The 23,278-nt window shown below is 36.7% G+C and overlaps 1 protein-coding gene across 4 annotated transcripts; it reads right to left on the reverse strand.

Moving 5' to 3' along the window:
• Nucleotides 1–308: 308 nt before the first annotated feature.
• Nucleotides 309–22,689, reverse strand: LOC131051278 (uncharacterized). 4 transcript variants are annotated; one of them, XM_057985716.2, is made up of 6 exons: nt 22,534–22,679; nt 21,407–21,547; nt 1,891–2,259; nt 1,327–1,472; nt 857–975; nt 309–602 (listed from the first exon to the last, which is right to left on the reverse strand). In XM_057985716.2, the coding sequence occupies exons 3-6, from the start codon at nt 2,103–2,105 to the stop codon at nt 501–503; spliced, it is 582 nt and encodes a 193-aa protein (XP_057841699.1). In that variant the 5' UTR covers nt 2,106–2,259; nt 21,407–21,547; nt 22,534–22,679; the 3' UTR covers nt 309–500. The 4 variants fall into 4 exon arrangements, with proteins under 4 accessions (XP_057841699.1, XP_057841701.1, XP_057841698.1 ...); XM_057985718.2 differs by lacking the exon at nt 21,407–21,547 and adding an exon at nt 5,886–5,982 and having other exon boundaries at nt 22,534–22,631; XM_057985715.2 differs by lacking the exon at nt 21,407–21,547 and having other exon boundaries at nt 22,534–22,689.
• Between the last annotated feature and the right edge of the window lie 589 nt (nt 22,690–23,278).

Here is a 23,278-nt window from a genome sequence, read left to right on the forward strand (position 1 = left end):
AAACCAAATCAAGAGGGGGGAGAAAACCCCGAATCTTGAGAAAGAAGGGCTTGGGAAAGGAGGTTAGATTTTCCTTTCCGCCTACGACAAACCACCGTCCATGCAACACTATCAGTAGGAGCTTTTGAAGAAGAAACAAACGGGCAATACCCCGTTTGTTACTGCGATTGGGAGCTTAGAGATATTGTTTGTTACTGCGATTGGGAGCTCAAAAAACTGAAAAATTCATAGCATTATGCTTGATTAAAAAACAGAAAACCACAAATTGCTTCCATATGATGATTAAAGACTTCAAACATGGCCCAAAATAAATAATTAACCAACTCTAAATGATTTGTATTAATATTGCATGACTTCCAAAATCCATTCATGTTACAGAGATGAAAATATTTATCATTCCCATGTAAAAACATCGCCAAATTTTATGCTTTAGTGCATTCCCTGATTTCTGAGTTAAAACAAGTTTTAACATGCAGAAATTTGTATCCTTCCAGAGTTGATCAGTAAAAGCAGATAGTATATATAAGCTTCCGTCTGTGCTGCCTCTCAAATCTTATAACTATTTCATCTATGTCATCCTCCCAAGCATCAACTGCCTCAAGCTGCACACAAGAAGGTTGATGGATTTAATATTTTTGGAATGCAGAGATAAAATACCATAGACACTCACCCAAGATTCAATCTCAGATGTTTGCATAATAAGCAAAATGATTATGCAGCATGCAATAGTTCATACGCAAGTATGCCAGTATGGAAAATATACAATCTCAAGTATCCACTATGCAAACTTTGCGAGTGTGTAAAGTAATAATATTAGGATAGTGCAATCTTCTCAGATGGTATATAAGCATCTCACCTTCTGACACAAATCTAGTGCCAAACGTGCACCAGAAGCTGCTTCTTCATGATTATCTTTAACATCCAGATTAATCACCAATACACTTTTCATTAAAACTTGTTCCCTATTATGGAGGTCTGCAAGTATAACAGAAGATCAAGATTAAGTGTTGGAAATAACAGAGTCTTTCCTGCTCTCACAACGCACACATTTATTCAGGCTGTTCATTAGTGAAAAAGTTCTATAAAATAATTCTAATGGAGTTGTGAAATGGCAATCGTCTCAGAGAGACTTATCACAGAAGATAAATTAGTTTTGCAAACTTCGCCACTAAATCATGAATACAAATTCTCTAAATAGAGAACTGTGAACGTAATAAGTGCTGCATTATACAGAAGAACCATTGCAGCATTGGAGCAAAAAATTTGGAAACTAATATAGCACCATGCATTTCAGAATCCACATTATGCAGGTAAACGAAATCCAACCTTCAATGACCATGTCAAACACCCTCTCTTCAAATGTGAAAACCACATCAAAGGAACCATCTGCAGCATTTTCCTGCCATCGCTGTGGTGCCATTTTCACATTTAAATTCCGTTTAAGCATCTGCAGAAGTCCATTTCTTTTATATCTGCTTCTTGGTCAAGGAACTGTTTTGCATGACTAAATATAATCCATAAGCTGAAACCATTCAACAGAACGGCATTTAGATAGCATGGCCCCATTGGCATAAAAGGCCGAACATTGAACATACAATTTGAATCAATATGAGAATTGATGAGACGATCCTCCATTGAATTTTGATATTAGTAATAAAAACAATGCACACAAACACAACAAATTTCGCCAACCGAGTAGTAGGGACAATGCTATGCTGAAAACAAGCGAAAATTTCCAACATTCTTAAGATGTTGAGTGATGTTGAAAAGGAATATTACTCATTGCAATTTTTCAACTCCCAAATACAATGCATTTGTACTGATAACAAAAGTATGCTAGATGGTTCTTAAACAATCATAATATTATTTACCATAATAAGGGAAGGATACAGTTCTGGATCTTTACGCTTTAGATCATCGAACATTCTTCGATAAGGAGTTCCAAATTCATATACATTTGGCTCCCTGATTGAAGGTCCAGGCAATTTCACATGGGCTCCAGTACCATAAGAACTTACATCAAAACCATATTTCTTTAACAAAGCATGTGCTTCCATACTGCGATTCTGGTTTGATGCACACACCATAGCATGCCGGAGTCTCATTTTCAAAACAGCAAGAGACCCAATGACTCCTCCAAAGCTAATTAACAAAATGTACAAATATAGATCCTATTCTTGTCCAATCCATAAACTGAATGTCAGACATACGATATTCAGCCTCCCTTAAAGTCGATAGAGATGCTTGCTTTCACAATTCCTGAATTTAGAAAAGGTCAATTACAAAACTCTTTCATGATCCTGTAAACCAAAATCTTTACAACTTAATAAAGCTTCTTACGTAATCTGCATTTTCCTAATATTACTTGCATACATCAGTAAAAATTTGCTGTTAACTAGGCAGAAGAAAGAATACAGAACAAGATTCAGCCACTTGATACATATAAAGGGAACATGCAAAAATTTAAAAACAAATTAGAGTCCATGGGATTGAGCTCAAGTGGAACCAAATCACTGGGTTCTTATTGTGGAGATCCCAGTTCAAATTCCCACAGTGACAACTAATGTGAAGTTCTAAGTGGTGACTCTTAGTCTTCCACTGTTGACTCTTAGTCTTCCACTGTTGACTTCTAGTGGTAATATCTAAGTTGATTTTTTAATGTTAATGTTTGTAAGGAGCTAAGTATTGTATTGGTTGTAAGGAGTCATGTATTAGTCTCAATTGGCCAGACACTCTTTTGTGCTCAATTTGTAGAATATTTTTCCTAGTGACCAAAACCAAGTCAGCATGCCATCCTTCCATAAGCTTTTCACATTAAAATAAGAGCAACAAATGTACACATTTAAATTTATCAATGCCTCTTCTATGCATAGATTTTAGAAAACAATGACTCACAATCAAAGTTGTTCAATATAATCATTCGAGCCAACATGATGCCACCTGTCACTAAAAAGCTTTACTTACCTTGAGGAGGTAAAAATTGTGATGTAGAGAGTACAAGGGGTATCAGATATATTGATCATTGAGCACTGGATATTGTATATAAATTGTAATTAGAAATCGAGTTTATTTAGATGCAAGATACCTTATATGAAAAATTGAAAGGTCAAAGGCCATTTGTAAACTATTATATTAAATATATTGTAATAGAAGAGCTAGTGGGAATTGATTGATATCGTTTCTCTGTGTTTGTGCTCATTGTAGATTTTATATTATTTTCTGTATATAGGCTCTTGTAATTCTAAGATACAGTTTGAAACCACTAACAAAGAAAGTGCTCGCAATGGCAAAGATGAAGAATAAAGGTGATTGGTTGTGGGATATAGTGACTTATGTGCAGTTGATAACAAGAATGTAACAGCAAAGGTTATTTGCGCGGGAGAAAGATCCTAATAAGCCAAGTGCTGAAGTAATAGTTCACTGATTTTGAGACATTGTGACTAGAGAGAAAGAAAGAAAGAAAGAAATTATATTAATGTCTGTGAATACCAAAAGCATGTCTGTCAATGGGACTCAAGAGAACAGTGGCATACAATAGAGTTAAAAGTCCCTCCAAGGGGAAGAACAAAGATAAAAGATACAAAACAACAGGGACCAACAAATCAAGTGATCAAGAAATGGGTACAAATAGCTATGAAATAAGAACAAGAATCCCAATGAGCAAAGAGCAGCCAAAAAGGAAAACTGAAGAACATCAAGTAAAACTGTTCGGAATAGAAACAGTGGAGTTGTTAGTGCCATCATCAATTGCTCTGAAGGGACCAATACTGTTGTGAAATATACAAATTCAATATCAAAGATTGTGAATATCAATCTCTATCCAATAAACCAATCAAAGGATAAGATACAAGGCTTGGACAACTACAACATGAAAATCTAAAAATTAAGTTGCTTTAATGTGGAAAGCCATGCTTAGATCCTCCTTAATTATGCCAAAAATCAGCCTAGATATCATGCTTAATAACCCTATCTTATGTGAACTTATAACAGGAAAGAATAAAGAATAACATCACCATAAGAAAGTAGCAATGAGACACAAATCAGCAACATAGAAACACCACATAACACACGATTTACATTGGAAAAACCTTGTGAGAAAAAACTCCACCAAAAAGAGAGGTCAAATATGCATTATCAAAAATAAATGTGATTACAATACATTCACTTTCATTCTCCTCTTTGCCTCAAACATGGCAGCACCTATGTACCTATGAACAACCTCCTTGTGCTTCCTACTTGTCCTTGTTCCTACAGATTAACTCTACATTCAACTATTCTTCATTATACTTTCTACATCCAAAGATACGTATTTATAGAATGGAAAGAACTCCAAAACCACCAAAGAAGGCTCTTCATTCCAAACGACAACAACCCTTGGATTACCTCCATGGAAATTGAAAGACACCAATTTTGGCTCCATTACTTTACCTCCAACTTGGGTGCCCAATCTTGCAAGATAAACATTACATTAATTGTAATAAATGGCAGAATACCAAGAGACACATGTTGCCTCTTCTAAACCCCCACTTGAAGAAGCCCAAAGGTCACTTGTTTGTCCACTTCCTAAGTCATTAATTATCTCATTCTAGGCGTCCACGTGGAAAAAACAATATTAAATAATTGTCCACAACAAACCTTTGCCACTACTAGTGGAACCCATTTATGAATGTATTACAAACAATAGTGAGAATAAATATTACAAAATATTTTTCCAATACACCCTAAGTATCTTAGGACACTTTCGAAGGATGTTAGAACTATGTTATTGGATTTACAAGATAGATGTCACCTTAATCCTGACTTTCTTCCACTTGACATCATACATTATAAACACACCCATATGAATCGCAAACAAGGGAAAAGCATCCCTTAGCCATCTATATACCATTTGAATCTTCACCACGCTCATGCTCCAACAAGACACCTCCAAAAGCAACCATGATAACCAACATCAAGCAAAAAACTCCTCACATCCTCCAACATGCATATATGGAAGAAAAAGAACATGCCAAGGTGAACCATATCAGCTATCCCTGAAACCTGCACCCATCTTTATATAAACATAAACATCAAGTTCATTCAAATGAAAACAAAGGCTCTACGCAATTGCCTTACTTAACCACCTCGAATAGCAACCATAGAAAATTGTAATTCATCCAAGCTAACCGTACCTCAAACCAAGGTATACCAACATACTTAAAACTTCATGCCATCAACATATCAACTCTAAATCTGCAATCAAGTATTTGTATATCCATCCTCCTATCTCAATGCAACATATCAATGCACAAATAACCACAAACAAGGCCACCTAACAAAGTTTGCATCAATATTAAAGCAATTTCATGGATATAGATAGTCCACATCCGAGTCATCCCACTTCAATCAATAGGTTGTACACACCTAAAAACTACATAACTCGTAGATCCTAATCAAATGAAACATGCAAACTCATCATCCCATCAATAATTAGCAAGCCAAGATATCAAAGAGGATAACCAAACATATCCAAAAACTCTCACTGCATGAGTAATGTCAAAATTGAAACAATCTCATGGATATAGATAGTCCACATCTGACACATCCCACTGCAATCAATAGGCTATACACCTAAAAACTACATAACTTGTAGATCCTAATCCAATGAAACACGCAAACTCATCATCTCATCTGTAATCAACAAGCCAAGATATCAAAAAGGATAACTAGACATGTATTGATAAACTCTCACTACACGAGTAATGTCAAATCTGAAAATAGATCAAAAAGCATACCAAGTCTATCTATAGTACTTCACATAGAGGATGTGGCTAATTCCTCTATTACATAGTGTCAAGGAAACATGCAATGATCTGCAAATCCTACAAACAAATATACAGCAATACCTCTCTCACCAGCAGTCTCCATAACTCTCCCATGTTCTTCACACTCAACCATGTGAATACAAAAATCCAGAAAAAAGAACAAGACCAAATAGAGTACCTGCAAATCAAACCATATCCTTGTTCCACACTAACATGTACCGAGTTGTATAATGTAAGATATCTTTCACCATTCCCATACTGAAAGGATGTCAACATCTAAGATTCAAATCAAATGAAACATGGAAGCAATAAATGTAAAGCTCTCATACCGGAGGTAGATCAAATAAACCAACCATTCCCACAAAAAAAGGAATGTGCCCAAAGCCACAAACCACTTCCTATACCTCTCCAAAGAAGTCCTCAAAACTAGAACCATAGCTCAAGTCCAACAAGAAGAACAACGAAAATCCATAAAAAACCATGCATCTTCTCAACAAGTCTTCTATATTCAAGACAAACTCACATGAGAAGACAAGATACAAAATAAAGAATGCGTCTGATAACTAAGCAAGCAATACCTCTCAAATCATTCACTTGTTGAGTAGGCTAAGAGTGGGAAACAAGATTGCCATGTGCACACAACACCAAGCAACTAAAGCTTACAATAAAAGGCAATCCTCTCTTCAGGTCCATAATGGATTCACATCATTAACCAAGTGTAGGCTCCTCGGTCTTTCTACAGAAATCCTCATCAAAAAATAACCATTTCAACACACGATCTCAAGAAACATGAGATCTCGTAGCCTCACCCAAGTCTCTCTAGTCTCCATGAACATCCACCAACTTGAAATGCAACCCTACAAAATCATGAAGCTCCAAGCAAATGATTAATACTCCAAACCTAATACAATAGCATCCAGGAGTGTACAACAATCTTGCATCTCCCCAAAAAATATTGTTATTTTTATTTTCTATTATTGTTAAGTGGTTAAAAATAAATGCAAGCATATATAGGTCTCCATGTACCTAGGAAAGTGCCCAATGGGACATAGGGGTGAAAATTATTTAATATTTGTGGCCTATGTTCAATGGCAATTGTAATTTTCAAGAAAAAACACCTTTTTTCTATCATTTATAATGCTAAAATCATAAAATACCCTTTTGGACGTGGGAACAAGGGGAAGAATCACACACTCATATTTATCAAATGGTTACATAAAAAAGGGAAAAGACACCTTTTTAAGCCTTTTTAAGCACCCATTTGGAAAAATTGAAAAGACGCCTTTAAGGAGCCCGCCTGGGGAAGTTGAAGGGTCATCTATTGGCTATGTGTTGCTTTTACTAATAGCCATGAGGGGATGTAGGATTTCCAAGAAGCACAAGGATTCTATAAAAGGGAGACTTGGGCTAGAGGTAATTCATTCGAGTTGAGTTCTCTTTAGAGATAAAGAGAGTAGTAGCTAAGGGGTTTATAAGAGTAGCTTATAGCTCCATCTTGCAAAGTGGTAAAGCCTAAATGGCTAATATTTTGTAATTGATGAATGTGTAATTCATTTCATTTGAGAAATAGAAGGCAAGTTATTTCTTGCAATTTTCTAAGTTACTCTCTTTGTTATGCTTTGTATGAATATTGGGTGGTTTAATCTTAATGGAGTAACCCTTCATCTAGTGTAATAGAGTATGCACATTTGGGAGTGTATGGAGACTCCCCAACATCAGTGATATCAAAACAGGAGTTCCTGAGCATGCAAACAAAGCGTCGAACGTGAAGCAGTCTGGCACCAGGATCTATGAGTGGAGTGTGTGAGTTGTTACTATCCTCCAATAGAGGTTGAGGCTGGGTAGAAGATGCACATAGTTCCTCCACTAAGAAAGAGTGGGTAGAGGAAATGAGAGGTGTGTCTTCCAGAAATCTTTGTTGGGTAGAGGGTAGATGTATGTGAGTTCGTTGCAGATGTATGTGCAAGTTGCAAGAGGAGATACATTAAAGATTTGAGGAGTTGAGGTTCCTGAGGTTGTGAACAAATCACCAAGTGACGCAGTTCGCAACAAAACTTGAGAGTATTGATAAGAGGATTTGTATTGAGGATATGGGAAATTGAAGATGGAAAATAGAAAAAAGAACATGACATTTGTCTTTAGATGGATTCTAAGGATTCCTATGCTTGAAAGAGAAGAGAGGAAATTAAGAGATAGAATGAGAGATGAAATTATAGAGTTGCAGCAGTGGGTTAATGAAATACAAGAAGAGATTGAAAAGATACCAAAAAAGAGAAATGCAAAGAAGAATAGAGGTGTGGATAATTTTATTTCTAATGATGTTTTAATTGCAAAAAAGGAAGATGCGGCAGAGTGCCTTGCATGTAACACAAAATGAGAGATTGTGGTAGAGGACTTGGAAGGTCCAAAATTCGATGGAGATGAAGAAGAGTTTGTGGGGAGTACATGTCTATTGAAGGGCATGGAGAACTCTTCAGAGGACATATATGAAGTCGAGGAGGATGATTTACTAGTTCAAATTGAAGAAGAAAGGGATAAACTTATTGCAGGTGGAGAAAAAGTTGCAGCAATGGATGATATTGTAGTACTTGAGGCAGAATGGCTTGCATCGATTAAAGATAAAGGAGCATGTATTTGGGAGGCATGATAGAAGAAAAGAAAGAGGTTGCAGTTATGGACAGTTTTGCAGAAGATGAAGATGTAACAGAAATTGAGAAATGTCCTTTAGAGACTTTTGAGGGCATATTGTGGCAACACCATTGCTGTTACAGTCTGAGACAGATTTTGTCTAGACATCAAATTTAGAGACTTTTGGGGGCATATTGTGGCAACACCATTGCTGTTACAGTCTGAGACATCACTTTCAGTCTTGTCTTCAGACTTATTTATCATTACCAGCCACTTGTTCTTGCCCAAACTTGGCCATTTTCAACCTCAAAGAGGTAAAATCATGCAAATTCAAACATTTCACAGGGCTGCAACTACTTCAAAACGCTGATTCATGTTAGTTTCAAGTTGTCTTCAAACTTATTGGAGGCCATTGTTGACCTTGTGGTGCAGGGGCACCTAACCTTATTTCATGAATATGGTCAAATAATGAATTTTGATGTTTTGAGTCATTTTTGGATGTGATAAGGTCTTATTAGACCATTTTAGGTTGGTAGGAGTCTAGTTTGGGTCATTAGGTTTTAATGTTGCAAATGTTGTGTGTATTGCACAAAGCAACTTTTTGTTGCCAATATTGGGAAGTTGAACAGTTGGTCTCTCAAAAGTCAGTTGTAGTCAGTTGGATATGGTTGGAAAATGTTAAATATGACTTGTAATGACAAAGACAAAGGGGGGGCATAAATTGTGGAAGTTTTGGATGGGAAAAACAATCAATAAATTCACTGTTTCTGAAAATCTGAATGTGTAATTTGCTGTTTTCTTGAATTTTACATGCCTGTGCGGATTCATTTCGACCTACACATGATTTGGTGTGATAGAGGATTGAGTTAGCTTTCATTTGAACTTGGTTTGGTTATTTTCATTAAGATTTGTGAAAGTTACGGCTATTTTGGTGAAAGCAGTTCTGTAGCAGTCCTAGGGTTTTGCACAGGAACAATCTTGTTTTGCCCTAGTCCGTACAAAGGAACCACAACCCATTTTCACATATATTGTATAAAGCCCAAATGGGTATTTGAATCAAGTTTTCTTTCTTGCAGATCAGTTCTTGTTTGAAATTTAAGGGCAAAAAACCTCATTTGCTGTAAGTTGTTTATGTAATTAGGCCTGATTGCTGAATTACCAGTCAATTGTTGAGGGCTATGTTCCAAACCACCACCATATGATTTTGAGATATGTTGTGTAGGAGGATAATGGGTATCTGAAACAACCTTTAGATTTTGGGTTGGAGGTCTGACTTGAAGGTTATGACAGAAAAACAAGGTTTGGAGTACTACTAGGAAAATGGTGAGATTGTAAGAGGAATCCATCAAGTTAGGGTTCTAAGTTTGAAAGTTTGATTTGTTTGAGTTAGTTTGAAGCCCTCCACCATACCTCTACATCAAGTGGTGTCAGAGCTCAAAAGGTCTAAGCAAGAGAGTTTGGTGTTTGTGTGTTTGTATTTGTGCAGATTGAGAAGAGAAAGACCAAGGTGAGGCAAGGACAAAGTGGAAGCAAGGTTAGAGAGACTTGCTTGAAGAGAGACAGATTTGTTAAGCAGGTATTTGCAAGTTGAGGGTTCAACAAAGAAGAAACCAGAAAAGAAAAGAGAAGAAAAAGAGAGGAAGAGGAAAGAGGAAAAGATGAGGCAAATAGAGTTTGAGAAAGAGACGAGAAATAAGGCAAGTTGTGGAACAAATGGTAAAGGATATGGAAGAGATGGAAGAAAGGACAAAGCAGTTGCTCAAACAAGCCACGAGTTGGCATTTGACAGTTAAAAAGAGAGTTGTGTGGCCTATTCAAAGGCTCGTGCAAAAGGGAAGACAAACAAAAGCATTAGAACCAGATGTGAAGACAAAAGAACCCCTGATGGAAAAGGGTAATGACCAAACAAAGGAAGACAGAGGAGAAGATATGGACGTTACAGCCATTCCTAAACAAGAAGATGCTAGGACAATGTTGATGTGTTTTATAGACACTTCAAACACAGAATAAAATACCAAAAAGTATCTTATCCTCTCTTGAGCAAAATCTTCCCAAATGCTAAACTATGTGATCAATTGGAAGACTCCAAGGTTCCTAATGTCGGGTCAGGACTTGTGGATAAGCACAGTTGATTGTTGTGATTAATGTTAATCCAAGGGGCCTTACATTGAATATTTGAATGCTTGAATTGCTGGAACTTAGACTCTAACTACTTGCTTGGAGAATAAAATGGCAAAAGACATAGGGTTTGAGAAGACTACATTACTCCTAAGAATGCAAGAGACAATGAATGATTTTTGGTGGAACTCCACTAAGCCTTGCTTTGACATGCAAAGCAACAACTCCACAAAGATTAGTGTGATCTTCTAAAGAAATTAGATGATTTTCAAATCATTATCAAGCATAGACACCATTAATTGAATGCATATCAATGATTGGATAACAGTCGAACTTAAGCTCATTCAAGTATTCTAGTTTACCACACAAGGCGAATTTGCAATCAACAAACTGCTAGTGGTATGGATTAAGAGTTTCACCATGAATCATGCACAATTCCTTTCATTCATCTAATTATTCATCATCTAACATGAAGATCAAACAAGAAACCATACACTTGTAAAGAAACAACACATTCCACCATAACTTCAATGAAAAGGAAGTTTATTTACAACTTTGGCAACAATTTCTGCCTTCTCCTCCTCTATTCTAACTTCTAACTTCTACTAAACTATTCTTGAGCTACTAACTATTAACCTGCTATTTGTTATTCACTATTAACCATTCTGCTATTAACTATTAACCTCCTATTAACTTTTACAAATGAGAAGTTTGAGCCTTATATAGAGAGCTCATTACAATTCAAAGGATCAGATCGATTTGAGATCAATGTCCGAGATTACAAGATGAAACCCTAAATAGGGTTTGTTACAACAAACTCTTCTTAGCCAATGAAATAATTGCAATATATGTACACGTCTTCTTTTGAATATTTGACCAATAGATAGTGAGGGTAGGTACATTGGAGTTTGTGCCTCCATGAATGAGTTTGGTTCATTGCATCTGGGCATGCTGATGTGGAATCCTCTAATTGATGGAGTAGTAACTAGGATGCCACCTCAATTTGCACTTGGTAGACTTCATACCTCATCACAAGTGAGTGTTGATGCTTTTAGCAATATCCCTGGATACTCAACGCCTCAAAGCTTGGTGTGATGATGATCAAGTCGACCTTCTACCCTTGCTTGCCTATCTTGCCTTGAGGTGATTGATTATCTCTCCTTTTCATGAAATCTTTTGAATATCCTAAAGTCTTTCTTGAAGTGGTTTTAGCTGAGTCTTTCATCTGACTTTTTTCCATGTTCATCATGACACAAATTCGTCCTTCTTTGGTGTAACTCTTGAATGTTGCAATCACCTTGAATGCCTTGAATGTGATGAAGTCTTCGCAATGCTGATATGCTTCCCCATGTATCAGACCTGATCAAATTCGCTGCACCTCTGATCAACTTCATTGTTCTTTTGATTGGACTCGCTGCTTTGCCTTTTTGGGGAAGGAATTCACTTTGAAATGATGATCAAATGACTAATTTTGAATTGATATTTATAAGCCTTTCAAGGAATAGGTGTGTCTTTTCAGTTATAGGCTGACTTGATAGGTTCTAAATAAAATTGATATTAGCCTTAAGGTGTTTACATTTTAAACATTTTCCATTTAAATTCAAACCCTTAGTGCCAAAACACTTATCCATGCCGCTGCTTGAAGATCATTTGGTTAATTTATGAGCAGACTAGGAAGTTCGCTCCTCCAAGGGAGCAAAGGAAGTAGATCCGCTCCTTCATGGGAGCAATGGAAGTGGTTCAAAAGTTCGCTCCTTTGCATGACCAATGGAAGTGGTTCAAAAGTTCGCTCCTCCTGAAGGGCAAAGGAAGTTCGCTCTCATGAGGGAGCAAAGGAAGTATGCCCACTCCATTAAAGGGGCCAATGGAAATATGCCCGTTCCATCAAGGGAGCAATGGAAATATGATCGCTCCTCCAAGGGGGCAATGGAAGTATGCCCACTCCTTCAAAGGAGCAATGGAAATATGATCGCTCCTCCAAGGGGGCAATGGAAGTATGCCCACTCCTTCAAGGGAGCAATGGAAATATGATCACTCTTCCAATGGGGCAATGGAAGTATGCCTGCTCCTTCAAGGGACCAAAGGAAATAAATTTGAATCGCTATCTCCAGCTTCTTCCCATCAAATTTGTTCTTTGGTTTCAATCTTTATATCAATCATCCATGTCAATGAGAAAAGGAAAGGTTGCACTTGTGATAAGGTACAAGAAATGGTCAAGATTTTTACTCTATTCGCTGAAGCTCTTCCATTTACCATAATCACAATTCTTGGTGCCCAAATTGAACTTCTAAGGAGTCAAAAATATACATTCTAGGCTTGTTCGATGACTGAAAGGATTAAAACATTGCTTAGCAAAGGAAGTAATCCAGGCTTTTTGAAGAGCAATGGAAGGATTTTGGGCTTCCTAAGTGGTAATAGAAGTCATCTTTGAATAGCACTATCTTCCAGCTTGATGTTGTCTTGAAATGTGAGTTGCTTATCTTGAATTTGATCTTCTTGACTTCTCCAGGTGACTGGTCCTCTATGCTTCCTTGAATGCTCATCTTTCCTAGCCTTCCATCTTCATACCAAACCTGAAAGACCAAGAAAACACTTAGATCAAAATTGTGAACAAAAACACTAGGTTAAGGAAATGTGAGACGATTCACGGGATTCACTTCATGAAACTCTTCAACATCTGGAAATAGCACCAAGGGGTTCTGCACATGATAATTCAAATCTGCAAATGCACTTTCAGACCTACAAATGACATATCAGATCTGGACCTGAACCAAATTAGGGAGAAAAACACCCAGATTTGAATATGAAAAGCTTGTTTGTCCTCACGAATTGTTTCCCTTCTTCTCTGATTTGGCGTAAATTTGATCTTCTTCACCAGATTGCATTAATCTCTGCTTGAATTCATATCAGGACTGCATAAATTTATTTCCAAAATCTGATGTAGATTATAATTCATCTGTCAGATTATTCACTTAAATCTACACCTCCTGAATTTTCCTTAAAATCTGATTACCTCAATTCAAATATGAATTTTACTTATGCTCTTTTATGATCTGATTTTGAATTTAAATATCCCAATGTTTTTATTTATGTGACATTTTTTTTTTTAAAGGCCAGCTTCCTTATTCCTTAAAGTCACACCTTGCCTCATGATTCAACATAGATCAAAGGGGCCTAGGCATGTGCTGGGGATGGTGAGGTGGATGCTCCCCCTTTTGTTTAAAATGCCTTTAAAAAAACTTTTTTCTTTCATTTTGGAACTTGGTGGGGTCCAGCATATAAAATAGCATTGTTAATATCTAAAAAAAAACTTTTCAAATTTCCACCTCAAGAGCTTGTGGGGCACAAGTAATGTAATACGGTAGAGAGGGAGAGGAAATCACAATGCCTTAAAAAACTTTAAAATCTCCATCTTAGAGTTGGTGGGGCCCAGTATGTATGAGAGGAATGTGAGGTGGAAGGAATGTGAGGGAAGCGGTAAGGGAAGCTGCTACGTGGGGAAAGAGGAGGAATGTAGGGGGAATGATAAGAGAGGGATGTAGGGAAATGGGGGGTAAGGTGAGTGCTACGGTGGGGTAGGGTAGAATTAGGATGTGGGAGGTATAAGGGCAATGAAAGGAGTTAGGATAGAATAGGGGTAGGGGTAGGGTGGAAAGGGAGTGTAGGTAATGTACGAGATGGGATAGGATAGTGTTGTGAGGTATTCACACATCGCCCTATTACAAATGGGGACCCCTATTTTTTTTCCTACTTTCTAGGACAGTGTTAGAGTCTTTAGCTATTAGCCTTTGCATTAGAGGGGTATGGGTGGTCAAAAGGCCAGGAGTCAGGTGGATAGCCTTGTGTGAGGTGTGAAATGAGTGAGTTAGAACCTTCACTTCATGTGCATACCCTTTGGAGCATACTTCATGACCATCACCCTTGGAGCGAATTCCCTTAAAAAGCATTATTTGAATGTGAATAAGAGAATTTGAATGAAGATAGTGAACATGGTTTTGATTTGAGATCACCTCTTCTTTGGAGCAAAGTTTACTTCATGAGCTCCTTGATAGGGAAGAAGATTGCATTTAGGCCTTCATAGGGAAAGTTTGACATGGTATTGTGAATGAAAGCCTTGTTTATGCGTGAGTTTATGCAAAACCTAAGGATTGGATCAATAAGCAACAAAGTGATTGAAGACAAGCTCGTTTGAAATCCACTTCATCTTTAAGCCCTCAAGAGGTTTGCTTCATGTTTGAGCATAAGTCAGTGGACTTCATGTTTGGAGGGAGATGAGCGAATTTCAAGAATTGAAGGACATGAGCGAACTTCAAGAATCAAGAAGAGCAAACTTCAACTTCATGTTTAGAGGGAGAAGAGCGAACTTCATGTCTGGAGGGAGTTGAGCGAACTTCACAAATCAAGCTATATGAGTGAACTTCATAAACTCAAGCACATGAGCAAACTTCATAAACTCGATCATATGAGCGAACTTCAAGAATCAAAGCACATGAGCAAACTTCATGAACTCAACAAGATGAGAGAACCTCATGTTTTCAAGAGAATGAGCAAACTTCATGAACTGAGGTACATGACCGAACTTCACAAATCAAGGTACACGAGCGAACTTCATGTTTGAGAGGAGGGGAGCGAACTTCATGTTTGAGAAGAGCGGAGCGAACTTCATGTAATCCTAAATGAGAGTGAATGTCCTTCATTTTCCCAAGAGATGACATAAGAGTATTTACCTTGAGTCGATCTAATTTTCAGTTGAAAGCAAACTTCATGTTCAAGCCCATTAGAGTGAACTTCACAAATTGAGAGACGAGGGAACTTCATGAATGCACAGAGGGGAGCGAACTTCATGTTCTGAGATTCAAGAGCGAATTTTAAGTGTAAAAGTTATGGAGTGAACTCTACTCCATGTGTTCCTAATTGAAGGCGAATTTGCAAGATTGATTACAAGACCACTACCTTGAACTGATTTGATGTTTGGAAAGAGTCATTTTGAGTTGAGAAGATGAAAGTGAGTTCAAAAACAAGTTTAAGGATAACTTCATGAGTAGGGGTTTGGGAGCGAACTTCATGTGCTCCACTCTCAGAGCGAAATTCCTATAGAGGCCTCTCTTAAAGGCAGTTCATCATGTTTGCATCAATAAATGGTGGAAAGAATCAATGTTAGAACCCATAGAATGAAGAGAAGTAGTTAAAAACAAGTTCAAAGATCACTTCATGAGCAGCAAGGTGAGAGAGAACTTCATGTGCGAACTTCAGGTGTCCCTTCCTTAGAGCGACCTCAACTTCAAATGCTGCTTCATGAAGGCAAATTCTCTCTAAATGCCCTTATTACACTTGAAAACCACATGAAATCACATAATTATATCAACCTAGAAGGTTATATAAGGTATATATCATGTATGTTTGATGCTCATTTGTTTGTTTTGCAGGAGATAAAGAAAGAAATAAAGGGGATCACATTGGAGGAGGATTGAAACAAGTCTCTCGAGGATCAAATTTTAACATCAAGATTAAGATACAAGGAAGATATCCTCAAGGGAACTTCATAGACAAGCACAAGAAGGTGATTACACAAGAAGCATTCACTTACACAAAGACATGATCCACAACACCGACAACATGAAAGGAGTCACAAAGAAGGAATTATAAAGCAGAGAAGCAGTTGTGCCACCAAGAGTTCATTCTAAGGAATTTATCAATGAGTTCATCATCATGAAGATCACCAATGGTCTTGGCCCACCAATTAGGCCAGAGAGTAGAAGTACCAACATCTGCTATAAGAGAAACAACATTTCCTAGAATATTTGGAGCAAGCTCATCTGGATGTGGATCCTGATGTTCCTGAGGAAAGTTGGGTGGCACAATGTCATGCCTGGGAGACCCCACAATTGTAGAGTCATCTAAATCCCTCCCATCAGGTGGAGCGAAGGGAAGGCGAAAAACCCAAATCTAGAGCCTTTGTAGGCTGATCCTCACAGCTCAAAACAGGAGAAGAAGGCTGAAAAGGCCCTCGTTCTTCATCAAATACCACATCTTGACTGAATATGAAACAATCAGTGTCTACATCAATCAGTCGATAAGCCTTGTGGTTATCACTATAGCCGATGAACATCAATTTCTAACTCTTGGGATCTAGTTTGGTGCGCTTGGCATCTGGAATCCAAACATAAGCTATAGAGCCAAAAACTTTCAAATGACTGATTTTGGGCTTCCTGCCAGACCAAGCTTCCTCTAAAGTCATCTTCTTAACAGCCTGTGTAAATTGCTTCCGCCCAAAATTTCTTTGGAACATTTCTATGCTCCAACATAGACCGAGCCATTCAATGATTGTACAGTTCCTGCACTCAACAACATTGTTCTACTGAGGGGTGTAAGGTGTGGTAAGTTGATGCTTAATGTCATGTGATGCACAGAAGCTAGAGAAATTTGTAGAACAAAATTCCCCTCCATTGTCGGGCCAAAGAGTGACTATTTGACAACCAAACTCCTTTCCACTAAGGCCTTAAACTTCTAAAACATGTTGAATACCTCCGATTTCTGCTTAAGAAAATAAACCCAAATGCGTCTGTTGAAATCATCAACAAACCGAAGAAAATACCTACATCCAGTGACTGATGGAGTGTTCATGGGACCACAGATATCTGCATGAACCAACTGCAAGACCTTGGAAGCTCTCCAAGCGTCACCATCTGAAAACGGAATCCTATGCTACTTTACGGCCTGATAAGCTCCACAAACTCCATGATTCTGCGACTGAATCTCAGGTAATCCAACAACTAGATCCTCTCAAACCAATTGAGATAGTGAATATCCAAGTGCCCAAAACACTAACGCCAAAAAGTGTTGATGGAAGTACTCCTAGCTACCATGGCGTGCTCTTGAGAATCACCAAAATCAACAAGTCTATAAAGACCATGATCCTCAATGCCAACAACAACTATAGTGTGATTCTCCTTGTCAACAATGTTCCACTTGTGCAAACCAAAGATGACATCCAGTAGTGGAGAATGATGCATAATCTGACTAACAAACAATAGATTGAGCTCCATACCTGGTACAAAGTATACAATGACAAATATCAAATCTCTCCCACTAGATGAAATTTGAACGTTGCCCTTTCCGACAACATAGTATATACTCTTCGCCTCCTCCAAAGATCACTAAATCAGTGAAAGGCGTGTACTCTTTAAACCAATCCCGACGATGTGGGAAATGTCGAGAGTCGCTAGAGTCGATGTACCAAGCTGATAATTTCACATCATCAGATGGGTGTTGGGCAATGAACGCATAGAAGGCAAATTCCTTCTGGTCATAATGCTTGGCAGAATTGGCCTTCTACTTAGAACCTCCCTGTTTAGATTGCTTGGATGCCAACAATTTCCTGCAATATTTCAGCAAATGGCCAAACTAGTGATAGTAGTTACACTGAACACTTTTCTTCTTTGAAGGTTGATGAGGTTGACCTTGACCTTGTCCTTTCTACTAGAAGGATTGAGCCTTATGTTTGTTCTTATCCAAAGCTTTGGCTATGAAGGCTTGTTCAGTGGACGAACTAGCGCTGCTTCCAAATTGTTGCTTCCATCGATCCTACTATAGAAGCTTGTTGCGGAGATCAAGAAACTTCAGATCAACACTAGTAGAAGAGATATTGAGTGAGTCGATGAAATCCTCGTACGGTTGGGGCAAGATTTTCAGCATGATCACTACCATATCCTCTTCCTCCATGGTTCAGCCAATAGCCTCCAACTAGTCACAGATGTCCTTGATCTTCGTAAGATGTGCCAAGAGAGGTCTTCTAATCCATCATGATAGAAAACAACATATTCTTTAGAAAGAAAGTCCAGCTCTTGTCAAACATTTCACGAAATTCCTTCAAGAGATCCCAGATCTTTTTAGCTATTTTCCCAGACGACACCTGAGGGAATTGATCATCTCTAACGAACAATATGATGAGCATGACAGCCTCCCGATTTCGCTCATCATGTTTGTCCTAGTCTGTTCCTGCCACTGTAGGACGAGAAGTCGTGCCCAGGATAATTTGATCAAGGCAACGATACTCAAAAATGGTCATCATGTGTTGTTTCTAGGTGTTGTAGTTGCGATCGTTGAACTTCTAACTATTCTCCAACATGATGTTGGTCGAAGATGCCAACATAGAAACCAAGGCTGAACAAGTCAACTTGGTGAAGGCATAGAAAATGAAACGGAAGAATCTTATTAAAAATCAAAACAAAAATAGGTGGCACAAATATCGAGACATTGAAAACCCTAGCATGGAATTTGAGGCACAAATCCCAATGCAAATTTCAAGATTTGTTGTTAACCCAAAAAAAATAGGTCACAAAAAAATAATCAGCAAAAAAAAACACTACAGATAGAAATAAACTTTGGTTTTTCTTCTGAAAAAAAAATAAAAAATCTGAATAGATGATTTTTGTAAAAAAAAATCGTAAAAAAAATTAAGGGCCACAAGAAGGTTTAAAAACCCTAGCCGTCGTATTTTCCACACACAAAATCGTGCACAAAACCTTAAGCAAGTCATGTCACTGCTAGGAAAACCGTCACCGCCAGGGAATCAAATCGTGATTTTTCTCAGAAGAAAAACGTGTGCCAAAAAATTAACAAAGAAAACGTGCAGGCTCAAAAAGAAACATTGTCGCACGCGCCGAAAAACTATCGCACGTGTCGACACAAAAAAATGTAAAGAGAGCAGAATGCAGGTTAAAAAAACACTGCTAGAAACTCGCACCAAAAATCCAATGCGAAAAAAATGAATCTGAGAGATCGCATGTAGAGGATGTGAAAGAAAATCTGCAAAACACAGGCACAAAATGTGAATCTTCAAAAAAATTGTGTGCCCTAGCCGTGCAGGCGCAAACCATTAAAAAATCTGCTAAAGACCTTTTACGATGCAGACCAAAAACCCTCGAACCTGCAAAAGAAATCCACCCACGATCTAGCAAATCACCCAAAATAAAAAATCTGATATTTTTCACTAAAAAAATTCCTTTCAAAAGATTTTTGGAATAACAAAAATCTCATAAATTTTTATTTCTATGCTCTGATACCATGAAAAATAATTGAAAATGTTTTATTCACGAATATGCAACATATATAAATAGAATTACAAGACAGTGTTCTAAAAAGAACAAACCATTCAACTGAAGCTTCAATATAAAGCTAAAAAGCTAACTACTCCTAATAAAAGAAGCAATAGTTACACTTAAAAAACTAAATGACCATTAATAAAGAACTAAAGATAACTGACTAAAATATAATTAAATATTCTAGTATCCTTTCCAAGCCTCTTTCCTTGCAAATTGTTTTTATCAAGGTTAAGGTAGGTAGGATTTACGAATATCTGAAATTGCCCAAGAAAGGTTGATTACTTTTGAAGTGTCCTTTGACTTAAATGCCATGACCAAGAGGTATCACTTCCATCAAATTTTCCTGGGACTTGCACTTAGTCTTATATGTTGGGGTTTGCCATAGCCAAAATTGGATGTAGTAATTCACTTGTTCAACCTAAGTCACCAGTTTAGGTACAAGTGTGGGTATGGGAGTCAGGACCTAATAAAAAAAAATTCCTTGGGTATATATATATATATATAGACTTTCGCAAGTTGTGCAACTACAGCATCTAAATCAGCATACTCAAGGATTAGATCTCAATTCTTTGTCCCAACATTGTATTTAGGTATCTTATGTGACAAGAAACGAAGATTGAAGTTTTTGCTTTTGTTTTGAACCTATTTTTGTGCAATCAAAAGGATAAAATTGGTGCAAATTTTATTTCAAATGGCATATATCTAATCTGAGTCTTATTTGTTTTATTTTACAAGAAGTTAGTTCTAACTCGAGATTCATCTATTTTTCAACTTATGAGGGTGAGTCAAGTCTATGGTTGTAAAAATGATTCTTGAATCTATAATTCAAATTCAAATTTTGGGTGACCTTATCCTTGTTCGATCAACTATTATGTGTCAACTAGATGTGTGAAACGCTTCTTTTATGACACTCAAATTTTAATTAAAGGGATAAATCTAATCCATTTTAGGATCACCTAGAAAGGGATCCAATAAGGGCAATCAAGTGACATTTAATAACATTGAATTCAAAGCATATTACTACATTTTTGCTTATATCATCATTTAGGACATCTATTTCATGTTTAACTCTTGTCTTCAATTATTTTCTAAATTGTTGACTTGGTATCCTTATGAGATTTGACACAAAGGAATAATTATCCATGTCATATGTAAACTCCTAACCATACAGCCAATTTTTTATGTAGAGACATACACATAAATTCATATCAAACTAAAAGTGCACTTAAAGCTCTATATCTTCTATGAGATAGTTATCCTCATTTCAGTCCACAAACTTCAATCTAACTCCCCCATCCCCATCTTTCTATAGTAACAATGGATTCATTCCACTAGCTAGCAAATGATGCAAGAGATTCGAGCCTGATTGGAGCTAAACACCAAACAACTCATTTACAAGAATAATAGACAAATGGAGATTAATGCCAAAGAGAGGGTAGGTCATTTATGCACCCCTATCTACCCAATCTATTGATTCGAACATCCTATTATAGATAGGGCAAACAACTAATGTCAAAATGGCTACCACACAGTTTAGTTTTGATCTAATCAAATAGGGTTCTATGCCCCTACAGCTCAGAGGATTAAAATTCATCAGATTCATCCAATACTAACGCAGTAATAATAAGCATTAATCTGGTTAATAATAGGAATTAATACAACTAATAATAAAGTGACCTAAATACATTTTTTAATCAACTTAATAGAGCATAACCAATCCTCTCAAACGATTATCAAAAGAGTTGAACATACCTCTTTTATCTTGCATACAATGGTACTTTTTATATTTCCCTATGAGGGCAGGCCTTGCACTCAGCCAGAGAGTTAACAAACAAGATGCACCAGGAAAGGATTAAGATCTTTTTGAATATGCCACGTTAACTCCTCTCATAACTACAAATAATATCCTTTGTTAAAATATTAGTTTGAATATAAGCTTCTCTGGACTGTCATGAAATGATAAATGGCAAATACCTTATTAACAAACTGTGAAATTAAAAAAACCAAATTAACAAATTCTAAAGAATAACTAGACAATTACTAATGCTTGATTTTATTAGTGTTTTTATTGAGCTGGTGAGGCTCGGCGTTCAAAGACTATTACTTTCTAGGATGACAAACTTCAACAATCATGCCAGATAAATATCTAACAGAAGATAAGCATTGTTTCACAAAGGTTAAGTGGTCATAGTGCCCCAGGGATTACATGAATTACTTACAAAACACATGATCATATGAACAGAAAGCCAAGTGAGGAAACCCTTTTACCCTTTGAGATTTGACATTGAAAATCGAGGCTAGAAACCCAAGCCATTTCTAAACTCTAAAGTATGCCTAGCATTCTGCAGACTCAAAACTGGCTACAGGAAAATGAAACCATAGTAAGCCCATCTACGCTATCAGCTGATAAAAACACGGGGAGTCCATTTTTGAGCATTAAGGATCCACATAAAGAGCACAATTCATAACTCCATGAATAAGAATTCTTGATTATCAGAATCCATCAAGAAAAAACCCACTTAATACTGTAAGTATCCTATTCATTTGTTAATCGCCCAAAATGTTAAAAGATAACAACTTCAAAATTACCAATACCCGCGGTAGCATTCAGCTTATGGTTACAAAACATGGAGATATAAAATGAATTGGTAACTACCCAACAAACATAGCTGCAGATCCCTTTTACATTTTCCACAACCCAGATTTACAATTCAGCTTGGGTTTATTAAACATGTCGCTTATTAGCTACTATTAACATTAGAATCATGGGTCAAAATTTGCTATAGGGTTGGAGAACAAAAGTATGGCGTTTCAACGAGAAGCGTTAAAGAGAAAGCACTGAGGAAAACATTAAGCATAAAAGAAAAGAAACAACTCACCTTTAACAGATGTTTGGCTGCCCCTGGCAACGCATTGGTGAACCAGAGCTCTTTTTCTCCTCGACCCAAATTGCAGCCCTTTTTATTTTTATTTTCAAATAGAAATAGTTGAGAACTTGAATACTTCTAAATTGAAATTGTGAAAACATGATTTTTTTGACAAAATAATGTGAAAATTAATAAGTAGAAGAGATTAATAATTTATACTCTATTAATTATAGTGAATGTATATTCCAATATGATTAAATGTTTTAAACTCGTAATCAAGATGAAAGGAGTGTTTAGTAAAGTAACTCATACAATATCAAATGTATAGCACTTATTTCTTTTAATCTAAACTGAGCAAATACAATTTAATTTTCATCGTCTCACTTATAGAATAATAATAATAACTTTGAGTGTAACATAAAATATTTATGAATAATTTAAAATGCATCAAAATGTATATATTCAATTTATGAACATGTGTAATTGTTATTGAATCAAATGAATGAACAAATATGAATATTAGATGAAAGTATATTCTAAATTTATTAAAAATTTTAAACTTATAATCAAGATGAAAGGAGTGTTTATTAAATGTGGAGTACTTACTTCTTTTATATCTAAATTGATTGATTAATTAATTAACACCTAGTTTCAATAATAAAAGCAAAACTTATTTACAAAAGAAGCGCAAAATGGCGCAGTCATCATCAAGAGTATTCACATACAGTTAAAGAATTGTAATACAACTAAAGAGTTG

The sequence above is a fragment of the Cryptomeria japonica genome, chromosome 9 (genome assembly GCF_030272615.1).
Source record: "Cryptomeria japonica chromosome 9, Sugi_1.0, whole genome shotgun sequence".
Classification (NCBI taxonomy): Eukaryota; Viridiplantae; Streptophyta; class Pinopsida; order Cupressales; family Cupressaceae; genus Cryptomeria; species Cryptomeria japonica.